The 24,986-nt window shown below is 39.6% G+C and overlaps 1 protein-coding gene across 2 annotated transcripts in view; it reads left to right on the forward strand.

The window, feature by feature from the left end:
• The window catches only part of mgat5b (alpha-1,6-mannosylglycoprotein 6-beta-N-acetylglucosaminyltransferase B), a 115,609-nt gene that overhangs the window by 87,302 nt on the left and 3,321 nt on the right, over positions 1–24,986 (forward strand). For both annotated transcript variants that reach the window (XM_079643325.1, XM_079643326.1), the window contains exons 9-15: positions 3,489–3,620; positions 6,425–6,558; positions 7,421–7,551; positions 13,925–14,080; positions 14,621–14,767; positions 14,900–15,016; positions 17,593–17,667. In XM_079643325.1, the coding sequence (XP_079499451.1) occupies positions 3,489–3,620; positions 6,425–6,558; positions 7,421–7,551; positions 13,925–14,080; positions 14,621–14,767; positions 14,900–15,016; positions 17,593–17,667 (892 nt within the window). The remainder of the gene's footprint in view (positions 1–3,488; positions 3,621–6,424; positions 6,559–7,420; positions 7,552–13,924; positions 14,081–14,620; positions 14,768–14,899; positions 15,017–17,592; positions 17,668–24,986) is intronic.

Here is a 24,986-nt window from a genome sequence, read left to right on the forward strand (position 1 = left end):
TTACATTCACACATGAAGAATACTAATTTATTAACACACACATGGCCCTGATGTTATCAATGGCTGTGTCAAAAATGACTGCTACTAACCACATGGTGCTTTACATTAACTCTGAGATTTGTATTTGATTATTCAAGTGTGGAAGTTATTCACTATACAATATATAGTATTTAAAAAAAGTAGTGTCTATAGTTTTTCTTAATTTTTCTTTCATTCACCCTGTATTAATACAATCCTTTGCATAACCATGAAAATAGACACTCAACTGACTACATTTCTTTCAGGTTACTCAGGTACAGGCTGCATTAAGAAACAAAACACTGGATGGTAACGTTAAGTTAAGAAAGAGATTCAAACGACACAAGGACACCGTGATTACAGAGAGCATGTGATATTTATAAATGATTGTTTGCACTTAATGCAGTGCAGATGTTTTCACCCAGCAAGTAAGCATATGTATTTATATATATTGGTACTTAGCTATGCATCTATGCTTTGAAGGAAATGGTAGAAACATATAGAAGACTGAATTCCACTGTTCTGATTGGTTTTATTGATGCCTCTAAAAGGCTTTTGACCGAGTTAACCATCATAAACTGTTTTTAAAATTGAGACGAAGGGGTGTGCTTAACAGTATAATTAGGATCCTGGCTTATTGGTATGCCAACCAGAGCATGCGGATAAAATGGGAGAATACAGTCTCGGCGCCATTTGATGTTGGTAATGGAGTCCGCCAGGGGGGGGCTCCTCTCACCATGGCTTTTTAATATCTATATGAATGATCTATCAGGTGCTTTAAGTGTCTGTAAAACAGGGTGTGTGATTGGTAATGTGATTGTAAACCATTTTATGTATGCTGATGATCTGGCAATTATTTCTCCTAGCAGTGCTGGTTTTCAACAGTTGCTAAATGTTTGTTCTGATTACGGAGTCAAATTTGATGTTAAATACAATAATAAGAAGAGCGCCGTAATGATCTGCAGAGCAACAGGGGATACGAACCTTTGTTTTCCAACATTCTATCTATCAGGACAGGTGCTGTCTGTTTGCTGTAACACTAAGTATCTGGGACACATCATCACAGATGAAATGGCTGATGATGATGACATGTATAGACAGCGGCGTGTCTTATATACACAAGCCAACATGTTGGCTAGAAAATTCTCTTGGTGTTCAAGAGCACTGCTAGGAGACAAGCTAGGAGACAAGCCAACATGTTGGCTAGAAAATTCTCTTGGTGTTCAGATAAGGTTAAGGTGAACCTCTTTAGAGCTTATTGCACTCCTCTCTATACTGCCCCTTTTCTGGGTCAAGTATAAGAAGGCGAGCCTCCGGAAGCTCCAGGTTGCATATAATGACTGTTTGCGTATACTGCTTAGAAAACCAAGGTGGTGCAGTGCAAGTGAAATGTTCTGTAATGCACGAGTCAACACGTTCCATGCTCATTTGAGAAATCTAATGTACAAATTCATCTGTCGATTAAATGTTTCTCATAATGTTGTCATTATGCTACTTTCAAATCCGTGTTTCAGTACTGTACGATACCAGTCACCTCTGTGGAAACATTGGTATAACTGCCTTTTTTTAATTTATATTTGAGTGTTGTATGTCTTGTAATAATGGACCAAGAGTCTCTTTAAATAAAGATGATGATGATGATATTAAATTGATTTAAATACTTTAATGTAGTGTGCACTGTGTAATCAAGGAAGAAATAATATGGAGGTGTAATTTATGCTCACTATGTTATTTTAGTTGGCACACTAAACTTAGCTGAATAAACCCTAATCCCAAAGTAGAATTGAGGTTTATGGGAATGTCATTCGTTTTTCCGGGGTTTGTTCATAACACAAAGTATTGGACACGCAAAGAATTTGACCTGGTGGTGACGAAGATTTAGAGTCATGGGGATAAAATGTAGTATATTCATTTTCTGTGGAACATGATTATTTGAAGTTCATTCATTCAATATGGTCAACCTCACAGTGGAACGAAATGTCAGGGTCACTAAAGTCAGCAAGATTCATCCTCTGGCGACCATGAATGTCTCCACGTAATGTCATGGCCATCAAATGCTGAGATATTTAAGTCCCAATTAAAGTAACATCAAAGACATTGTTATCCATGTGGCACTCCTGAAGCATTCATGCAGTACGTGCTTGGCATGGTCTTATGAAGAACACCACAATCCCTCTGCATTCATCATGACGTGTGGTTACAAGCTGCGTGCCTCAAATCATATGTGTGTTTTTTTGCTTAAGCCCCGGTCACACTGTCCCGAAATTGACACCCGATGGACACACGATTAAGGAAATGTTCAAATTCGGCTCTGATCGTAACAACATCGGACCATTCGTGAGGGCATCTTAAGCCATCGTATGACCGCCGGTGGAGTTTCTCAGGCTCCGGCAGCAACTTCGGGAGCGGTGGCAACATCTTTGGCATCACAAAGCATTGCCGAAGGACCTTGTGAAGGTTCATTTTCGTGTTGACTTCGTGTGTTCATTTTGCCCTTCGTAAGGCATTCGTGAGGGGCTCGTAAGCCATCCTATGACCGCCGGTGGAGTTTATCAGGCTCCGGCAGCAACTTCGGGAGTGGTGGCAAAATCTTTGGCAATCTTCTGGTTGTTTTATTGCACAACAAAATCATGTAAACATATTATGTAAATCACCCAATTTGTGTTCTGTGAAACTAAAAAGGATATAATATATTATTTTGAAGGCGAGGAAGTTGTTGTTGCTATGGAAACAACATGACGGAGAAAACTTAATATCTTCTACATAATTATAAAGACGGAGAAAGTAAAGAACAAAGTCTGAAAAATATCAGTACAGTATCATAATACTTTAACATAATCGTTTGTGTTACTTTCGTTGCAGTTGTATGTCTTAAATGTAATGTAAATGTTGCCTTTGTGTGTGGTTCGGGGCCATCTTCGTGCAAAATTCACAATTCCATATTCGTGTGTCCATCGGGTGTCAATTTCGGGACAGTGTGACAGGGGCTTAAGCCAAAACAAGTCTTCCCTGTGAAACTGGGGGCGACTCCCCGTGGCAAGACATCACTGATGGATTCGGTATTGTTTGGTTAAATGGCTCACCAGGTGCACTGATAGCACTGACATGCTTCACAACGCAACTGGGCTCTTTTATTTGATCTGTCTTCAACTCTCTCTCCGTCCTCGCTTCTCCTGATAAAACATATACAAGCACCCACAGCCTTAGTGAAATTGCAGCTACAGAAAGTCACGTTGTTTGTGTCTCACTGGATTGTTATGCTTCGTGCTTTTTTGTTCTTTACCGTCCTTTTATGATTGTGATTGATCTGTCATCGCTGTACAATGGCTTTTGGAAATCTCTCAGGGAGCCTTTTTTCTGTGTTGTGTGCTTCATCTCTTCTGTGGGATAACGGTGATTGTTTGTTGTATTCCACTGTGCACACCGTTTTGCTCAGTTTGAGGCTAATACGGCATCTGACCTGTCTGCAGGTTTTTGGGCGTCCCTCCTGGAAGAGGAAGCTGCCCTCTCACGGGACCTCTGCCCTTTGACCTCATCTACACCGACTACCACGGCTTGCAGCAGATGAAGCAGCACATGGGTCTGTCGCTGAGGAAGCACAAGTCAGTCCAATGCTATCTTTCTGTCTTTATATGGGTGTCTTTTCACTTTGTACCTATTTTAATTAACATGCATTGCTTTATTCTTCACTTTATCCTTATTGACTGGCTGATGTGACATGCTGGTACACACTTGGATTGTAACCTCACTGTGCATCAGCAAAAAATCTCCATTTTGGGCATTTACACAGTAATCAATCAACAAGGTGCAGGCTTAACCAAAACCTCTGCTCTTCATCACACAGGGAAAGTTGGAGTAGGTTTCTGCTTGAAATGAATGCTGTACGTGCTACATGGTTCTGAGCGATAACAAGCTCCTTTCTTTCTGTAAATTCAATTGTTTGGTTCCAGCTTGGCAGCACTGGAGCAGTCACAGTGTGAAAGCAAATCCTTAGTTTTTCTTTATCCAAACAAAGAGAAAATATGCAAACACTTTTTTAATGCAACTCGGAAGAAAATATATTTCTAAAAATAAAAAATTAGTGGGAGAACACAGTGAAAGAAATGTGATATTAATGATAACTAGAAGGGCAATGGGAGGCTTGTGGTGCAGTGGGTTGTGCGTTGGTGTTTGGATCAGGGGGTCACAGGTTCAAACCCCACTGCAGTCAGCATGTCGTTGTGTCCTTGGGCAAGACACTTCACCCCAAATTGCTCCTGTGGGGATTGCCCACAGTATTGAGTGTGTAAGTTGCTTTGGATAAAAGCGTCTAACAAGTAACATGTAATGTAATGTAATGTAATGTAATGGGAGAGCGTAGAGCTCCGCCTGGCCTGTTTTATAAGTGAGAAGTAATGCGTGTGATTTGGATCCGCTCCAAATTGAAATGGTGCTGTCCTTGGCCAATGCTTCACACTTACGCCAAGTTTCATGAAAATTGGGCTGGTGGTTTTTCTGTAATCCTGCTGAAATAGAGAGAAGACAAACCAAACTGAAAACATAACCTATTTGGCAAAAGGTAATCATGGAGGTGTAATACAGTTTATTGTGTTGCTGTTTGTGTTTATTCAACACTCATGCATCAAAGGAGTCGGTTGCCGTCTTAAATTAATAACACATTTCTAAATAATTCATCCTTCGTTTGGATCCTCAAAGACGAGGTTGGACCGCATTGAAAACCTCTGCTGATTCCAATCAGCGCCAGTCCAAGGTCAGCTGATCGACCAGCGCTCCTCAGCTGTCACCGAGTGAAAGACCAATACTTTCATTTCCCCTCCTGCCCTGACACTGATTAGAGAGGCAATGCATTGAGAAATCTCCGTTTGGATTACATTAATTCATTTTCTTGCTTCCCAGTGTGAATATATTCACTGCTGACAAAGTGCTGATGTAATGTTCGTCTTCTGTCGTTGTAAACTAAATGCTTAATGTCTCCTCTGAGTGTTTTCAGCCTGAGTTTGTTACAGGAGCAGAACAAAACATATTTTAAGATGATCTCTTCCCTGTGGAGGAGTTGCCTCACATTGTCAGAAAGTATGTTAAGCATTTATTGTGAAGAGACTCACGCAGGGCAAAAAAGTTACGCATCTTCTTTAAATTCTCAAAAATCGTTTTCCCTCAACTTTGTCTCAGACTTTTCCAGCTTGTGTCAGGATCTTTTTTTTCGAGGGCGCTGTGATGGCTGTGAAACAAAGCTGTGTTTAAAGTCTCAGACGTCTCACCGTGAGGCTTGTGTAACTTGCACTGAATGAGGGGCGACCGGCAGGGGACAATGATATCCATCACCACTGACAGCTTCACAAAATAAAACTCTGACAACAAGACTGATGGCTGAGATTAACTCACAAAGATCAACACAAGACCGATATTTGATATGGCTGTCCTGTTATTGAGAGAAAAGGCAAACATGTGGACTGACATCTTCAGACCAAATCACAAGGGTCAATTGATCTAAGTCTCAGTGATGTAGCACTTAGTGACCAATTACTAGGTCTACTTGGTGTTAAGGGCCAATCACAGTACAGTAGTACCAGCGCATAACAACCCATTAGGGTGGGGCACGCAATACATCAAAAAAATATAATGTAAACAAACATGTTGGTGTCTTATGAGTTTGTTTGTTTGTTTGTTTGTTCAACTCAAAATCCTATCAAAAGGACGGCAAACATCTTTGTACACAAGTGAAGCTTTAGGTGCAATTTCATTTTTCTTCTTTTAGAAATAAAATGCTTTATGGATGAAACCAGAAATGTCCCAGTTGCAAAAACTGTGTCTTGCATTTCATTGATCTCTAGAGAACCAATAAAACATAATACATCATAGAAAGAAAGAGCTGGCGGGGACGAGCATTTGAGGCATTCGTATTTATAGTTAAGATGAAGTTACTTTCAATGTTTAATAATATATATTAGTTCTTTGTATCTTATATAACTACAAAGTTTTCTGTTTTTTGTGCATCTTTTCGATAAAGAATACCGTCCAGATTGTTCCACAGTGACACGATAGCAACTTCAAAAATGTTGACTGCATCTGCAACCTCCCCGGTTGTTTAAATAATGCCTCTACAGCGTTCTTCTTTACAGTCATCCTCACAGACAAGCCCCATAGATGATTTGCCAGGAAAAACTCAGGCTGCTAGATCTCTGTCCAAACCGAGGGGACAGGATGCATCTGCAAATAAAACATGAGCTTGCAGATTCCTCCGGTTCCCAAGCAGGCAAACTACATTAGGTGAAATATCCCAAGCTGGATGGAATCATTTTTCACTTTCTGTTTTTCTCACTCAATCTTTAGAGACTGTATTATTTGAAAGCGAGAGAAATCTGTGATCTAATTTTAGCTAAGCCCATTTCTTATTTTGTCCCAGGTGCCACATCCGTGTGATTGACACCTTCGGCACGGAGCCTGCTTATAACCACGAGGAGTACGCCATCCTGCACGGCTACCGGACAAACTGGGGCTACTGGAACCTCCACGGCCAGCAGTACATGACCATGTTCCGTATGTGGGCTTTCATTTCTCTGACTGATGATATGAAAGACATGAAGTGTTTTGATCAGTGCAGGTGTTCGTCCGTGTTTATGTGACCGAGAGGGCGAGCAGATTGTGAGTTTATAAAACCGTCAGACCGGAACAGGCGAGGCTTTGGGCCAAAAAGGTTCAGAGAAGTCGTTCAGAGCTGCCGAGCCTGAACAGATGCCTGGAGCCAGGCTCTGACTACCACACCAGAATGTACACACACAGAAATGTACAGATACACATGCCTTCATGGCACGTTTGGTTAAATGTGTGACAGAAGAAACCTTCAAGTGTTCGTTTCTGATTAATTCAGCGTTAATCGACAGCTGCACTGTTTCCAAATGACTTGCGGTTATCACAAAGCTCGGCTCTGTGAAAGACGTCAGCTTTCATCTCGGGTTTGCAAATTGACTGGAAACACTGTTTTTGTTTTTCTTCCCACTTGACATCTCCCTGCCGTAGTAAATTCACTTTGTGTTTGCTCCAGTTCACAGCTTTTTTTTTAGAGAAGTTGTAAAATGTGTCAAAGTAAAGCTGCAATCCAAAACTCTTGAAGGTTACAACTTTTTCAAAGATTACAAAGAAAAATTGCCTTTCAGAAATCCAAATTCCTTTTTTCGTCCCCCAAATGTACAATGTATTTCCCTGCTTCATGTTGGTATGCAATGAAAGTCAGTCATAAATGATGAGAAAGCGAAAAAACTGTATTTTCTATTTAAAAAAACTAGAGTTGCGTTTGTGTGGCAACATTTACAGCAGATCTTTCGGTTTAATCACATTTGTTTTAGGACGTACATTTGGCTTGTCACTTTGTGTTGCCAATTGCTTTGTTTGTCCTTGGCAGCCCACACTCCTGATAACTCTTTCATGGGTTTTGTGGCGGAGGAGCTGAATGAGACGGAGAAGCAGAACATTCAGCGGAACAAGGTTAACAATATGGCTGTTGTGTACGGCAAGGAAGCCAGCATGTGGAAGGTTAGTATCACACAGTAACGCCTGCAAGAACCGACAATAAACTCAGTACGTGTTTGTAGATGTTTGTTAATTCTGAGAGGAGACCGTTTCCAAGATACAGACTGAAGAACCTCTGATTGGGGGAGGCTGTGGCTCAGTGGGTTAGTGTGCTGAACTTTGGATCAAGGGATCACTGGTTCGATCCCCCACTGCAGTCAGCATGTACTGCAGCATGTCAACTTCACCCCAAATTGCTCATGTGGGGATTGATTTTATTTGATATGGAATGTGTAAAACAATAATACAAACATTTCACATGATAATTATTATACAATACAACATTAAGCAGTGTCAAATTGATATACAAAAATATTACTGATTCTAAGTTATGTATAAACAAATGATCTACTTAATTACACATCCGAAATATATATACCGGTATATATTTTTTCTTAAATAAATACACTTTTTATTGCCTACACTACAGTATCGAGTGTGTAAGTTGCTTTGGATAAAAGCGTCTAACAAATGACATTTAATCTTATTTATTATTTGTAATTTGGTCAATTAAAAAGAAATTGTACTCTTTGTGGCGTTGGAATGAATAATTACAAATAGTTGTAAAGGGCACACAGAAAACAAAGCACCCAACATGATTATTTTAAAGAGACCCTATTGTGCCTTTTTGGGCTTTCCCTTTCCTGTAGTGTTTTATAGATTTCTGTGCATGTAAACGGTCTGCAAATGCTAAAATCTCCCTCCAGATGGAGTTTCCCTCCCACACACTCCCCCCCCCTGCCTAAAACACCTTGATTGGACTCCTTTGTTTACTTCCAAATAGTGACATCAGTGTGTAACACTCCTGCTTCTATTTGCTAGCGCTCCAACACATTGAATGCGGCCAAGGGGCAGGACATCTCTTAGCGGTTTACTGATCACAACTCGGGTTACAAAGTGGCGGTACATTTCCGGAAAGTTTCCATGGGAAGTTGAGCAGGGGAATTTTGGAAATATTCGATGCAAATTAAACAAAGAAACATGAAATTTCAACAGATTTTTTTTAAAACATTTTTTTTATAGTAGAACAGAACAAGTTTTAATTATTTTATTGAACAATTATTTGTTTCATTGAAGAACGAAAACAGGAATGTTGAGTTAAATATTACTCATCCACCCCAACCCCATTCATTAAAAAATGAACAAAAATGCACACCCCATCCAAAAAATCCCCACAAAGTCCCATTCAAAATGTTAAATGAAAAGAGCCCTCCTCCTTCCAAAAAGTCCCATTAAACATGCAAAACTTCCTTCAAGCAATCCTCTGCATTTTTGCTAAACCCTTTCAGTCAATGGGCTCTTCCTGGGCCTCATCAACATCCAACTCTGAGTCTTCCTCTTCAGTGTCACTGTCCAGCCTTGTTGAGGATGGCTCTGTGTCAGGCTCAGAGACCCTTAGGTTTGCCCGAATGCCAACCAGTTTTTCCACTCTCACATTTGTGAGCCTGTTGCAAACCTTTGTGTGGTCTCAATAGCCATGCAGTAAGCAGTGTGCTATGGCATGGATATTCAAGTGTACTTGAATGGCATCTGTTTGTTTTAGTCAAGATTATGCTAAAATATACTTTCCCCAACTATATTTAAGTTCCCTATGAAGAGCCAACCTTCAATTTAGAAAATTCCCAGTTTATTCCCATAAATTCCCGTTAATTCCCGTGGAAAGTTTCCATCTTTGAAAATTCCCGGAATTTTGCAACCCTAATCACAACAGAGCCAACCAGCTGACCAATCAGAGCAGACTGGGCTTTGGTTTCAGACAAAGGGTGAAAATAGGTGCGGCAGCACAGGCAGTATGAGAAAAATAAAGAGCTTTTTGAACATTAAAGCATGGAGACATGTCACGGTAGAGACACTATATATAAAAATGAACCTGAAAATTAGCATGATAGGGCCCCTTTAAGTGTGATGCCATCTTGTGCAACTATGACTATCGACCTGTTAAAGAAATGCACTGGGACACTTCACAACTCTTTTTCCGAATACTTTGATATCCCTTATGACTCCTGTGAAGATGTCCTCTTACCACCTTTTAGTAGAATGGACTAAGCCTCTGTAATGAGTGCTTAAAGCTTTTCAAGAGATAAAGCGCTTCCCATTCCTCTTGCAAGTTGCCATGTATATGTAGGATAATGTGGAATTCCAAAGGCACAGATTATAGTGTGGTCTTGTTCACCAGTTTTAAGCCTTCAATACAGCATGTGTTTTTAATGTCTTTGATTTGATCTTAGAAACGTAACTACTGTATATCATGTGTTTTCAGTTCATTAAAGTTATTATTAACATGTTGGTTGTTAAAAATGTCTTCTTTAGTGTTTTGTTGTTTTTAGCTCTAAACTCTTGTGACACATCTTGATGAAAAAAACAAGATGGCGATGTCCAAAAACCAAAACGTCAAACTCAAGTCTTCAAACCCATTGTAGACAAACCAATGATTGAATGCATTTGTGTTGCATTTATCATATTCTATCAATCTAGGGATACAAGTAAAGTTTGGAGAACTTTTAAATATAATTTCCCTTAAGCAAATCTTTACAACCTGCACTGAGAAAAATCCACTTTCTGTTACGTTTCCAAACCAGTCGCTCCTTCAGGAATCGGGCCTGAAGTGTGAGGGAAGAAGAACAATCGTTTTTGTTTGGAGTAAATTTTCCCTCCGAGCTACTGGCAAGATGTTCTTGTTCTTACTGTAACTTTGAAGTGTTGCAGCCTCCCACAAGGTCTGCTTCACTTCACTTACTGCAGCTTTGTTTCGACATTCCCTGTTTCTCAAAACAACTTGTGGGGTGATATACAATTTTTGCATCTGACAGATTGCAATGTAAAAGTATGTTGAGGTCTCTCGATGCAACAAATCCAACAATGTTGAGAGCAGCATTATTCTCCTCCTGTGCAGGTGTTCAGGTTCACTTAAGAGAGTTGGGCCTGTTTAGTTCTTGGGGGAAGACAAGTTACTGTTTTTCTTTACACCTGCCTTTCCTGTACTCTACATTCCTCCACCGCATACTTCTGTTTTCACCATGTACTATTCTGTATTTATCCTCCCATGATGCATCATTGATGGACCCACGCAGCTTCAAGTAAGTACCCCTGTTTTTTTTTACTGGACATATCGATTTTCCAAATTCCAAAAATAAACACTTTTACTGAAAAATGTATTTTTCACTTCAGTTGTGTTGGCATGCAGTTACACCTAAAGGTGGGGTATGTCATTTATTTCAGAAACACTTTTTGTTGAATTCCATGGAATGCTCTTAAAGAGCAACTTGCAGGGGTTTTTTTTTCTACATTTATGCTTAACCTTGCCTGAAAATTACAATTAAAAATGTTAATGCAGGATTTGATATGTTTTACAAGACATAAGGGCAGGAATTCAGAGGAAAAGGAGCAGTTTTGAGCTCTGCTACTAAAAACTGCTTTTTTTAAGGTCATACGTCAAACGCGTCATATTACGTCACATGGGGGAGCTAACTTTCTCGGACTCGTTTTCTGCCCAATCCGCGGTAGTAGTTTGTAGTTGGTTTGAGCGGTTGTGATTTAGTGAGCTGGTATTTTTTCGGTAATTTTACATTGCATTTCAGCATTTGTAATCATAGTGAGCTTGTGTTTGTGCAGGTTGCAAACACGAGTCCACAGTTTCCCTCACGGGAAAAGGACCGGAGCTAGCGTTCGTTCCTGGGTGCGTTGTGCATCCACCTCCCTGCAGCACATACTCCGTCTCCACAGCTTTATCAGGAAACCGTATTGCTTCTCTCTCCCCCCTTCGCTGCTCTCTCTCCCCTCCGGTACACGGCACCGTAAGACGTAGTGTGGAATTGCATTAGTTAACGCTGTGGTGGCTGTACTGCTCCAACCGTCTCCTTTGTGTTTGTTTGTTTCCCACATGTCTGTGTTGTTTGTGTGGGCGTGGTGGCTGTCACTCCTGGCTCCCGGCTCAACCTCCACTCACCTGCTGCAATCAGCTGTGCACCCTCCCCGACTACACACCTGCTTTCCATCAAGCCATTTACAAAGGCATATCAACGGAGGCTCCACAAATTTCTCCGCCAGATCGTCAAGTATCAGCCGTATCTCGCGTCTCCCCTCCGGTACACAGCACCGTAGTGTGGAGTTGCATTAGGTAACGCGAGACACGGCTGATACTTGCGCATTAGTTTCTGTTATGGATCAGTATCAACAGTCCTGCCAGTAACGTTACTATATTATCAATACTACTTTAGTTATAGCTTGATATATGATTGCTAACTTTACAATGTTGTGATGTGACTGACGTTAGCTAACATGCTAACGCCGGTCACTCACCAAGACAGCTGCTCTGTTCTCCACTGGTTCTCCTCACACCACAGCTCCATTTCTCTCCGATGGCCGTTATTTTTTCTAATCCTTGGCTGCTCCTGGTCTCTTGGACGCCTAGCAGGCTCATAATTATAATCATATGCATTCGAATATATATTTTCAACCTCTTCTGTGTCAAAACTAGCATTGTGATCCATGTTTATTCATACGTTAGACCGGCCGCTCTCCCCCTTGTTTCCCCCATGTTACGTCACACGCGGGAGGTCACGTGCGGAGGCTTTTTTATGCGGAAGTGAAAATGTCTTACTAAAACCACGCCAGATGTCACTGTCGTGTATATTTCTTTATATTTTTGGGAAAATCTAGTGTATTCATCATTTTCCTACACATTTATTCACTGGTGTCTCTAACCTGCAAGTTGCTCTTTAACATCCCAATAGCAATGAATATCTTAAATGCTTCGACAATAAATACATAAAAACATTTCATCTGTGGAAGCCGTAGCGCTGTAAAAAGCACGACCAATCATCTGAGCCCTGCATCACATACCTCACCTTTTAAGAGCCACAGTTTTAAAGGTAATTCAGAAAAAAGACAATGCAAATATCAGTATTGTTTACAGCTTAAAATATGTGACATTTCTTCCTACATTTATCACCAACATATGAACTTTGACCGTTAGTTAACATAAAGAATAAATATTGTTTAAACATATTGAGATAAAGAAATAACCCAAGTAGTCTTACTTTGTTTTTTACTATAAAAACTGTTCACAATTGGTATTCATCGTAACAGTTTAATCCAAGAATGTTTGATACTCAAGAGGATTTGGGATAATTAAGTAGAAGAAAGTGTAATTGTATCTCAAATGTATCCAAGGCTGGAAGACATTAAAAAAGTCTAAGATGAAGAATGAGGAATAATACTCAGATGACATTTCTAAATTATTTACGCCTTGAAGGAGAAAGCATTTGTGCATAATTCATAGCATTGTCCTTGAATCACCTTTTGATTTGATAAACTAATTCAGTTTTATGTGAGTGAAATGATTTTAAAAAGGTCTCCACAGGGCAACACAGAAGATATACATTGATTTCAGTATTGCATAACTTCTCAGGTAATGGAAAGTTGGCAACATGATGAGTGTAGTGGTAACAAAAGTAGACTGGGCTCATTTAATCTGCTTGCCTAATTTTCATGAACTCTTCCCAACTCCTTTGGGCTTTTCTCAACTGTGTAGTAGTCTGAATACTAATGTGTATTTTCAATTCATTTAACAAAGTGTTGTTGGGGGCAGCAGGGGAAACTCCAGAGTGTGTAAAGTCAATATAGGACATGAAAAACGAGAACATATAAAATAAAAATCATAGCTGCATTTAGACATTCTGTCTGTGCAGTCCAGTGAGACAGTTGACCTAATAATAAAGAAATCTGTTCATAATAACTAACATTTAAATGGATAGTTCTGATATTTTGGAGTGGGGTTGTATGAGGTGAATATCCAACGTCAATGAATTTGTCAGTCGTCATGCCTTCAGTTTAAAAGCCTCATAATATTAATGTTGCTGTGGATGGGGGCACCAGCTAAATGTATTTCAGCCTTGCAGTCAGTCTGGAAACAGGAGATGTTGCATTCATTCCCCTGCCTCCATCGTTTAGTTTGTGTTATCGCTTGACTTTGGTTTATCCAATACCAAAATCACACAATAACATAAACAAACGTTCCAATATAGGCAGTCGTAGACCATTGACTCTCTTGGCTTTGTGCGGTGGCTTTGGCAAGGGCTAAAATATCTTTACTTCACACAGCAATATATTGTTTTGCTTGTTTGCGTTAACTCCACTGCGCGAGTACCAAATACAACCCTACTATAAAACCTCCAAACATACCTTTAAGTTAAAACTGAATTACCAAATGACTGAATTACTGGGGATCTGGTGGTGCACTTCCCACCTTTGTAGCAGGGTGTGTATACAGCAGCTACTGCAAAGCACACTTTTTAAGTGTTTATATTTATTTATATTGTGCTTGTATGTGTTGAAGGGAAAGGAAAAGTTCCTGACCATTCTGCACCGCTACATGGAGATCCATGGGACGGTGTATTATGAGACGCAGCGTCCCCCAGAGGTGCCCGCCTTCGTCAAGAACCACGGCCTGCTGCCCCAGCAGGAGCTGCAGCAGCTGCTCAGGAAGGCCAAGGTAAACATTACTGAGGCTTTCATGAAAATATTTGCATATAGATATTCTGGATCAAAATGAAATGCTTTGTTAGAGTTAATATACCTTTGTAGAGTTGAAATACTTCCTATGCAAGAGTTGACTTGGATATGAGCAGCTCAGTGTATAGAGAGGCGAAGTCCCTCCCTTTCCGGGGGACCTCCATGGGACCTTATTACGGAAAAAGTATGCATTGAAGTCAATGGAGAGAGAAAGATTATCTTTCGATCCCGTTTGAATTGTGCCACAAATTACACATATGATGTTTGTCAATTTAAAAGATCATTTTACCCGGGACCGGGATTCTGGGATGTGTAGTCTTCCTAGTTGCGTATTTTTCATAGTCTTATATTTTAACAGTTTTACGACAAACTGTGACTTTTTTTACATGGAAATTATTTTTTAAGATTGACAAACATCATAATTTTTCCGAAATAAGGTCCCATGGGTCGGAAGTAGAAGGGCGGGACTTCGCCTCTCTATAGACTAATGATCTCTTCCTCTCTTTATGTTCCCATCAAGCTGTTCATTGGGTTAGGATTCCCCTACGAAGGTCCCGCCCCTTTGGAGGCCATAGCCAATGGCTGCATCTTCCTACAACCCAAGTTTAACCCCCCTCACAGCTCTCTCAATCACGACTTCTTCAGAGGGAAGCCCACCTCCAGAAAGGTAGATCGGCACTTGTCTTTATCTTGGTTATGAGGATGATCGGCACTTGTAATATTAGCTAAATATGCATTGAGCACACAGATCTGGACTTCAATCGTTGTTTTATTGTGATTGTGATTTATTCCTCCTCAGGTGTCCTCTCAGCATCCGTATGCAGAGCAGTATATTGGCAGGCCGCATGTCATCACTATCGACTTCAATAACTCTGAGGAGTTTGAGGCCACCATCCGTGAGATCATGAGGATCAATGTATGTTAATTTATTGGTTTGTACTATCCTAGTCTTCTTATATCATCAGCTTCCAGAGAACACTACACTGCATAATGATAATAGTATATACTCCTCCATGCTTCATAGTCTGGTGTGACCCACTTTTGGAGCCCTCAGCCTTTAATAGAGCTCTTAATCATGGCGCCTGCATTTCAACAAAATGCTTAGCTGGCTCCCTCTCCACTTTCCGCGCTGCTAATTGCTTGAGATATTGAGCGGCTCGGTAGGTAAACTGTGCCCACACCTGGGTTTACATGGCAGACTTCCAAAGGCCAGCCACACTGGCAGAAAGCATTGTCCGCAGCACATCATATTAATCAATCACGCTGCGCTCAATCTGTCACCAGAGCAATATCAAGCCACAGCCAAGCCTCTCGCAGTGCCAAGATGCAATGTGCTTACAGAGAGTTAGAAGAGAAGATTAGTGCCACTCTCATGTCTGTACTTCTGCTGGCTAATTCCCCCTAGCACTTCTTAGTCTTGCTAATAAACATGTTACATCTTTGGATCATTTTGCTTCCTCTGTTTGCCTGGTCACTTTTTGTATTATTTTAGATGTAGTGTTTTACCTAGTGAGCATTACAGTTACTGGCAGGTTAGTTTTGTGACCTTTAGACAGTCTAGCTGTTTCTCTCTGTTTACATTATTTGCGCCACGCCAAGAGAATCTGCTGCTAGCTTCCTATTTGGGAGTGGTTCACCTCTTAAGTATTTCAGTATGATTTATGTAATTTTAAAGCTGGAGTGCCTATCTTTTATCTCCCCCCTGTGGCAGTGATTACCAGTAATCCAGAGTAATTTCCATATGGGAGAAACAAAAACGACGAAACTGCAGCTATCTGGAGTAAATACTCCAGATTAAAAATAAACTATTAGACCAGAGGAAGGATTTAAGTTAAAAATATGCAAGGGAGGGCTTGGAGAGAGCACTCCTGGGAGGGGGGGGGGGGCTTGGAAAGCTCACCTACAGGCATAAGTGTACCAGTGCATAAAGTCGCCACAGATACAAGACAACACAACTGGGAAAAACAAAGAGCGTTCCCCGTGTGCCAAGTGAGAGTTGCGTGAAGTTAATTGGAAAGTGCTTTAATTTAAAGGTTGCAACCCAGCTTTAAGTTTAATTAATTTCTTTATGAGATTACTCCCAGTATATATTCAAAGCTCAGCACATAATGTTGTTTACTCGACACGTTTTTTGGATACGGTTTGTTAGTAGTTCTGCGGCTCGTGTTTTAGTTGTTCTTCTGTCAGAAAGCTCAAGAGCTGCCTGCTTGTTTGCTGAGATAATAATGGCAACAGTGCATGATGGAAGTGAGGAGACAGACAGCTGATAAAGACTCACTTAAATCTATGAGACACCTGCTCGGCTTTACCCACCAGATGGGCTTGTTTGCCTTTTTCTGGACGCGGCTGCACCTCGGGGCAGAAGGTTCATTTTATCGTCATCAATGAAATAATAACTGTTGCTCACACATATTTGTGGCTGAGCAATGCAATCAGTTGAGGTATATAAATCGCAAAGTCATTTTAAAAGTGTTTACCGCTGCTGAATTCAAATCACCCTCGATGTAGCATTTTTCTTCCCTCTCGCTCAGATTCTATTATATATAGATGCCCAAAAGGCAAACTGCACAGCAGAATATCTGATGAAGTGCCAGATACATTTCATTAAACTCAGATGAAATAAAGTAATACAGTGTGCTAAAAGGAACACAACACTTAAAGGAACCATTTATCAATTTGAAAGCCTGAGTGCTTTTGTGGCCTGATAGAAAACAATGAGATCTCATTTGAGTTACTATAGGAGACATTCATTGTACATTCTGAACTGAAAATCCTGACATATTTCATAATTATTGATATCATCAAAATACAATAGACAGTAGTTACAATAATATAATCCTCCTTATCCAAACACATCAAGCAGCAGTCATCTTTCTACACCATCAGTGCATGTGTGTGTCCATTCTGCGTTCTGACGCTGATAGCATAAATCTCGAGAGAGAAGAGTAAAAGCTATTTGTCAGTGTTGATTCATTGAGTTTGAATCCATTTCCTGCCATCAAGAGTCAGACAGTGAGTGACAGACCTTAACAGCGACAGTGATAACGGCTCCCAAAGGAGCGAGAATGCAACCAAAAATAAACCCATCTGCCTCCCTCGGTGCTGGATGACCTGTGCTCGGCTGTCAGTTTAATCCATTGTTTGACATATCGATGCCGTCGTCACTAAAAATAATGAAATCAATGTTCGAAGCCGTCACCTGTGATGTATTAAGTCATTGATTTTAATGCGCGGCTTGTGGCATGATATAAGCCGTCTCACAATTACGCTAATGAATATGTCAACTTTGATTAACTATCAGATGCTCTGATCCTTTAATTACACAGCTTGCTTCTGTGGACACACACACACACACACACACACACACACACACACACACACACACACACACACACACACACACACACACACACACACACACACACACACCCACACACCCACACACACACTCCCCTACCGGCTCTTCATAAGTGTGCAATTCTGTGTTTGCAGGTGGAGCCATTCCTGCCGTATGAGTACACCTGTGAGGGGATGCTGGAAAGAGTGCACGCCTACATTCAGAACCAGGTGGGTCTCTAAGCTCCAAACTAGCAGGCACACTGGGTGAGGTCATAAAAATGAACCTTAATAGAAGTTATTTGTAGGTGATATGTCGCCTCCCATGAGATTAGGTTGTTAGCAGTTTGGTGTTGTGAGAAACAGAAACAAGATTAATTGTTCTGCTACTTAGTCTGGCTCCACTAATGTTGCTCTTGCAAGTGAACACCATCAAGTCAGCTGCTCTAAGAATAGACTAGTGGTGTGTTGTAAGTTGTTACAAAAACAATTAAAGCTTAGAAATAAAATAATGTTACTAGCTGATCATTATTGCTGCAATTTAGTTTTGTGCCATAAAATACAATTAAAAACAATTTTACAAAATAGCTTTGCTCTGGCCTTTTTTCGTAACTACAAAAACGTTGTTCCATAACAGGCAAAATAAATGCTGGTTTGTGTGCTTGTGTTTGAGTGATATAGCACGAGTGAGAGCGGGAACTTTTTCCTCATGTCTTATTATAAAGATTATCATTATTTTAAATATACCCTGAAATATTGTCAAATTATTTTCCGAGCCGTATCGTCACCACTACCACACAATTATAGATTAAATGCCAATAGGCAGTCTTAGACCAAAAATATACAAATGCACAGTTGAAAGCCAAAATTGTCTGTTATGTTTTACCAAATACTGACAAATGTGGAAACTGATCTCATATAGGAGGAACATTTGATTCTTTGTTTTGAGTGCTTTTCTGTAATAATAGTATTACAATTATGTATTGATCGATCTACTTTTCTAGCACAGATTATTTGGCCTTTCTAAAACAGATCGTTGTTTCTGCCAGAATTGAGCTTTTTCTTGGCCAGACTAGCTTCTAGTGTTGACCACATGATTCAAGTACAAATGGTGTGACACACACTCCTGACTCTCCTGGCTTTCTTTCTCCAATTACTCTGTACAGTCTTCCAATTTCAAAAACATTTCTTGGTGTTAGCAAACACAATACAAGTTCAACATATAAATTGGGGACGAAATAAATAGCGTCTATGCACTACATCGAAGACACCTCTGCTCATTAGGTTAGTCTCTGTTTTGAGGTGTTTCAGCTTCTTTGTTGACAGGAGAGGGAAGTTAATTGGCTGTTGCATTTTGGATCCTTTTTGCTAAGCCAATCAATATTTTCTCAAGTGTTTGTGAAGCATTTGCAACAGATGCACATCTCCCCTTCTGTCCCTTTGCTTACTATGATGGTTGCATTTTTTTTAATCAAAAGTGAAGGTTTTTCAAGAAATGTTGAATCAATAAATGACTGATAATGGTTTAGGAACAGAAACAGCAATTGGAAATGTACAACTGCAAAATATCTCACTTCATTAAAGCATTCAAATGTCCATTTCATTCTACTAATAAACATATATTTATGAAGTTTCCCTTTACGGGATTACTCATTTGCGAAGCTGTAATATTTATACCTCTGCTCCATTTCCTGGATCAGCTATTAAACATCTCTGCAGGCAGCAGCTGCAAGCTTAATAGACTAGAAAGGTGACTCATTTCTCTCAATGATGTTCCTCGAGGACGGTGCGATGAAAGAGATGATAATGCTCATACATAAAAAATGGACTCCAAATTATTTTACACATTCCGAAAATGGGAGGTCATAAATAATCAAGATATGATGTTATTGTGCATTTAACTAAATCCAGAGAAAGTACTCACATTTATATCGACAAACACATTGCTCTCTGTTTACAGGAGTTGTTGTCCTCTGGTACATTCATCATGTTTTGATGGTTGGTATAGTGTCTGGCATTGGCAGGTTAAAGTATGCGTTAGCCTCTGCTCTCACACAATCTCTTCCCAGGCTGTCATACACACACACTCATACTGTGTGTACACACACACACACACACACACACACACACACACACACACACACACACACACACACACACACACACAATCATCCTGCCGTGACTGACTGAGACGGTTTCTGAATCGTACATTGTCAAACTTCACACTCCCCTCCCACTCTTTTCTTCCACTTTTCTTAACCTTCTTTGCCATTTCTAACTTTTCCAATATTATTTTCTACTTTCTAAGCTCCCTTACAAATCTTTTTCTCCGTTTTATCTAATGCTCGACTGCACCTCTGGTCCTCGTTATCTCTTACAATGACTCCATCTCACCACCGGCCACAGGCAGGGCTTCAGTCTTACTTTGACCCTTATACAATGTACTCTAAAGGCAGCTCAGTCTCTTTCTCTGGAAACACTTTCTATATGATGGTATATATTTCCCACTCGTTCTAGTTTTATAAGGATGTTTTGGTTCATTCCACAATTGGAAAAGACCATTTATGGACATTTCTCATTTCAGACATACTGGTGTTCAAACAAATAGACAGAGTAAGGAGAAATAAGTGTTTATTTGCTCTGTGAATGGTAGCCATACAGAGCAGTGCAGTTGTTGTGTCAATAAAAAATAAATGTAAAGAAGTTGGTGATGGCACAATTCTGCTTAATACATTTTTTAGCCTCGGTCCATAGACAGTCATTTTTTCCTGTGCACGACTTTCCATGTCTTAAGTTCAATTTGAAGGTAACACACTGACTTACTGTCTAACTGAGACTCTTGAATAACAGAACTATCATTTATGTAAATGAGTGCACTTGTCCTACTAGTTCATATCTGCTGTATAAAAAGCCTGCTGCTGTTGCTGATAAAACATTTCCAAAATGTCGATTTGTCATCCATAGCATTGTAGAAGTGTGCAGAACTACTGCAGGAAGTGAGGAAATAAAAGGGTCTCATGGATGATTAAAACAGACACTTCAGTTAATGACTTGTCTAGACCTCATCAGTGAGGCTGGAGACACCTTAAAACAAAAAGACCCCCGTTTCAGATCTTGTCTTTGTTCTTTATGTGTGGATAGCCTATTTGCTGAATATGATGACTCAGTGGTAGCATTAAAAAGGCCTCTGCTGGGTCTCATTTGAGATCCTTCCCTGAGTACACTGCCATGTCCTACACTGTGAACACTTGGGCAGTGTGTGACTTTCAATTGGGTAGCGTTGATTTAAATCCTACAAGGTGGCTGAGCCCTTTCAGGAAGTGACCAACCCTGCTGTTAGCTCAACCCAGTCTCACGGCATTTCGTGTCACACAGAACGATTTTAAAAGCAACATATTTCTATTGGTAGTATGTTTCGTGCCTGCAACACGTCTTTTTGTCTGGTCGGGTCTTGGAAGACCGGAAGCTGTGTGGTTCATAAAAACTTTTTCTTACTCAATATTAAGCCACGATTATTGATTGTATTCTAAATCCTATAATGTCGGACATTTTTTGCCGTCAGTGAGGAAAAGAAATGGGGCTCAAAGCCTCAGAATACTGAAATCTGTATTTTAAAAATATTTTTTTCCTTCTAATTTCTTATTATTTTCTAAATAAAACACTGTTATTTACTCAACAATAACACACAATTATCCTTGTTTTTATTTGTTCAATTCTATAATATCTGGCTTTTTTGCCGTCCGTGAGGAACTGAATTTAAAAATAAAAGAACCGGAAACAGATACACACCCACTGAACTGATTACCCAAGATCCTCAGGTATGGTTGAAGCTCGGTGATTGGATGTTTTAGCCGCAATGCACGTTGGGATATGGTGTTTATGCGGCATGAAATGGGAAAACATAAAAAAAATAAAAAATAATAATATTTTAATCCGAGAGTACATGCTTTTCTTTTTGAAAGCCATCACATAACGGCATTGTAATACACGGTTCGGCTGCATTAAATATTACACATCTGCCGTAGTTCTTTATTTATGGAGCCCTGATTTGAAGACTTCTGGACAAACTGGAAGAAATGCAACCGAAACTGAATATGTGACGTGGGTCATACATATATCAGCAATTAAACAACATCTTCAATTTCTCTTCACACAATACGTCTCCTTGCAGTATTAACACTAATTCGGCTGACTTTTATATTTGATCCAATTGGTAGATAGGTAACGGTGCACAGCTGATAGACAGGGACTTGTAGTTTTTAAAGATATTACAGATTTTCTTTGAATTAAAGAATGTAAATACTGAGTTGAGAGAATAGTCAGGGGTTTTGGGTGATGGGAGACACATCTATGGAACCAGAATTTCAATAGCTTACCATTAAATGACGGATATGCCTTTCTGTCTCTGATGTTTTACAAATCAGATATTAATGTTTAGAAGTAAAGCTAAATACAAAATAATATAGCAATACCCTGTAAAATTATGTGAAAACATGAATAAAACTACACATCTTCAGATGTTATACATACATAAGTGTCCTACACTAATAATAAAAAGTATAATTTGTTGTGTTAACACGATAAACTTGACAGTTTTTTAACCCGCACCGCCTAGTGGTTAAAGCACGTTATTGCATTTCTTTGTTGAATGTTATATTTGATGAAAAAAATAAATACAAAATAGGGGGAAAGTAGAAGGTCAATGATAGAAATATAGAATATAAAAAATCAAGAAGATAGTGTAAGTGATCTTTACAATAAAACAGTTTAGTGAAGGCTGTACAAAGATATTAATAGGAGGATGTGCAAAACAGAAAAACGAATTAACCTTTATTTAAACATGAAAGAAAACTTAAGGTTAAGGTCTTCTTTTGAATAAGAAAAAAGCTTTGGGGGTATCTACAGATAAATATTAAGCCTTACAAATTACTTAACGTCTAATATATTGCTTTCCTGCAATGTTAACTATGTTGAAGCACTTGTTTTAACTGATATTATACATATTAAGTATACTCTTATAAGATGTATGTAGATAGTATAAGAAATGTGTAGAATATGACAGTTTAATGGTGGAGGTATACACACATATTGATAGATGTCTTGTAATGCACTGTTGAGGAACCTGCGATCCAAGTTTTTCATCATTGCATAACTACACCGTAGTTGAATGAATATACTTTATACCCGTTCGAGTCCAGTTTTGGATAGTCTGCTGTGGTTTCATTCCATTTCAAAGAGCTGTTTAACGCTCGGCGTAACCTTGGCACTCTGCATCTCCAACATCCAATCTCAGAGCTTGAAGATTAATCACGGGGTTTGTCAAGCAAAGGGACTGTAGTCCCAAACAATAACTGAGGATTATGGGTAGTGTAGTGTCTTCGGCCATCCTAAAATCAGAAAAAACTATTTGTTTCTCCGAATCGAAGGGGGAAAACACAAAAGCATTTTACACAATTTAAATCAATCAATGTTGTGTAAGGATAAACTGATGTTTTTAGTTGATGAGTACTGCAGATTACTATGCAAACTTCGAGACCGGAAATACTGTTTTCACCCCAAGCTGTTGCCTGGCAACACAATTCTGTTGATAGTTATTTCATATCGCATAAACACCATATCCCAACTTGCATTGCGGCTAAAACATCCAATCACCGAGCTTCAACCATAGCTGAGGATCTTGGGTAATCAGTTCAGTGGGTGTGTATCGCCTACGTCTGTTTCTGCTGACTTTGTTTTGAAATTCAGTTCCTGACGGACGGCAAAAAAGCCCGATATTATAGAATTAAACAAATAAATAAAAACAAGGATAATTGTGTGTTATTGTTGAGTAAATAACGGTGTGTTATTTAGAAAAGAATAACAAATTAGAAGGAAAAAAATATTTAAAAAATACATATTTCAGTATTCTGAGCCTCTGAGCCCCATTTATTTTCGTCATTGACGGCACAAAAAGTCAGACATTATACGATTTAAAATAAAATCAATAATCGTGACTTGATATTGAGTAAGAACATGTTTTTATGAACCACACAGCTTCCGGTCTTCCGAGACCCGACCGGACAAAAATACGTGGTGCAGGCACGAAATATACTACCAATAGAAATACATTGCTTTTAAAATCGTTCTGTGTAACACGAAAAAAAAAGGGGGAAATCGTGTTGGTGAACACGAATCAATAGATGAAATGTGACTATAACGCGAAATGCAGTGGGACTGGGTTGGTTACCTAGCTAGCAAACTAGCAACATTCGCTAGCAGTAGCAAATCATTAAAGACTGCTAAATTAACCTTATACAATTAATGGTGGCTTCACAGTATAGTTGTAATTTTATTAAAAAGTGAAAAAAACAAACTTTTTTGTATTGTGCTGTCTTCACCGAGGCAATAACAGCTGGTCCCACAACTTCTGGTACGTAGCCAATGGCGTTGATTGTAGCCTATTTTGTTCCGCACTAAAAATGTGGACCGCAATGATGCATTTGTGCTCTCCAAATAGCACATTTAAGAGAAGTATGTAAACCGACACACAGCACTCATTCTTAACTTGCTATAATCACATACGCACAAGTATCTTGTTCATAATTACCGGAGAAAATAAAAAATGTTGTACATTTTCTAACAAGCCCTTCGCACAAAACCAAATACATGAACTCAATCAAATAAATTGGTTTGATAAAAAAACGAATGAAAGAATTCAAAATGGTAGCATCTGCACGTTCTTCCATCTCTATCTCTTAACCTTGTTCGTTCCATGCTCGTTACATTCCTGATGAGCTGTGTGAGTGTGTGTCACAGATGTTGTGTGGGATAAGGAGAGCAGCAGAGATGGAGAGATAGGAAGCCAAGTTATTGCCTGCGGGCACTGGGAGCCTGTTTAATACCGAGACCGGAGGCCAGTGGGACATGTCAGAGAAATATTATTACCTGGGTTTTATGAATAGCCCCAGCTGGAGGGGAAATATAATCAGGGCTCTCAGCGCAGTCTAATTCTGCCTCCAACCCCCACTTGTTATTGGTTGGCATGCCTGCATTCATATCATTTCCTGGAAGATTGACGAGGGAGTGTCAGCTCTGATAAGCACCTTTGTATCCGAATGTTTGTTATTATTTCCTCCGCTTAGCTATTGCAGAGCTGAATGTATGATTTGTCACTGATCTGAGTTTATTTTAGCTGACAGGGCAAAGTGTTAGCAATAGAGTGGAGCAGGGATGATGTATTTCTGTAGGCCGACCCTGAAGTTAACATTGCAAAGGCTCTCTTGACAAAAAGCCAATGGGATTTTCTCTCTCTGGAACCCACAAGTGAATGATACTTTGTTCAGCAGCAGAGTCGCCACATAATAACACCTCTTTATAATAGTTGAAGCGTAAATGCAATCCGCAGAAGTCAAAAGCTAATGTTAGGTTATAAACCGCTAAGCTAAATGCGGACACGGTTGGATGACGTTTAGTATTCTCAATTGTTAGCATTTGCACTATTATTGACTGACATATTTGATGTTGTCGAACAAAATGTGAAATCTCATAAGCTTGTGTTAACCATGGAGCTT

The sequence above is a fragment of the Notothenia rossii genome, assembly GCF_949606895.1.
Source record: "Notothenia rossii genome assembly, chromosome: 8".
Classification (NCBI taxonomy): Eukaryota; Metazoa; Chordata; class Actinopteri; order Perciformes; family Nototheniidae; genus Notothenia; species Notothenia rossii.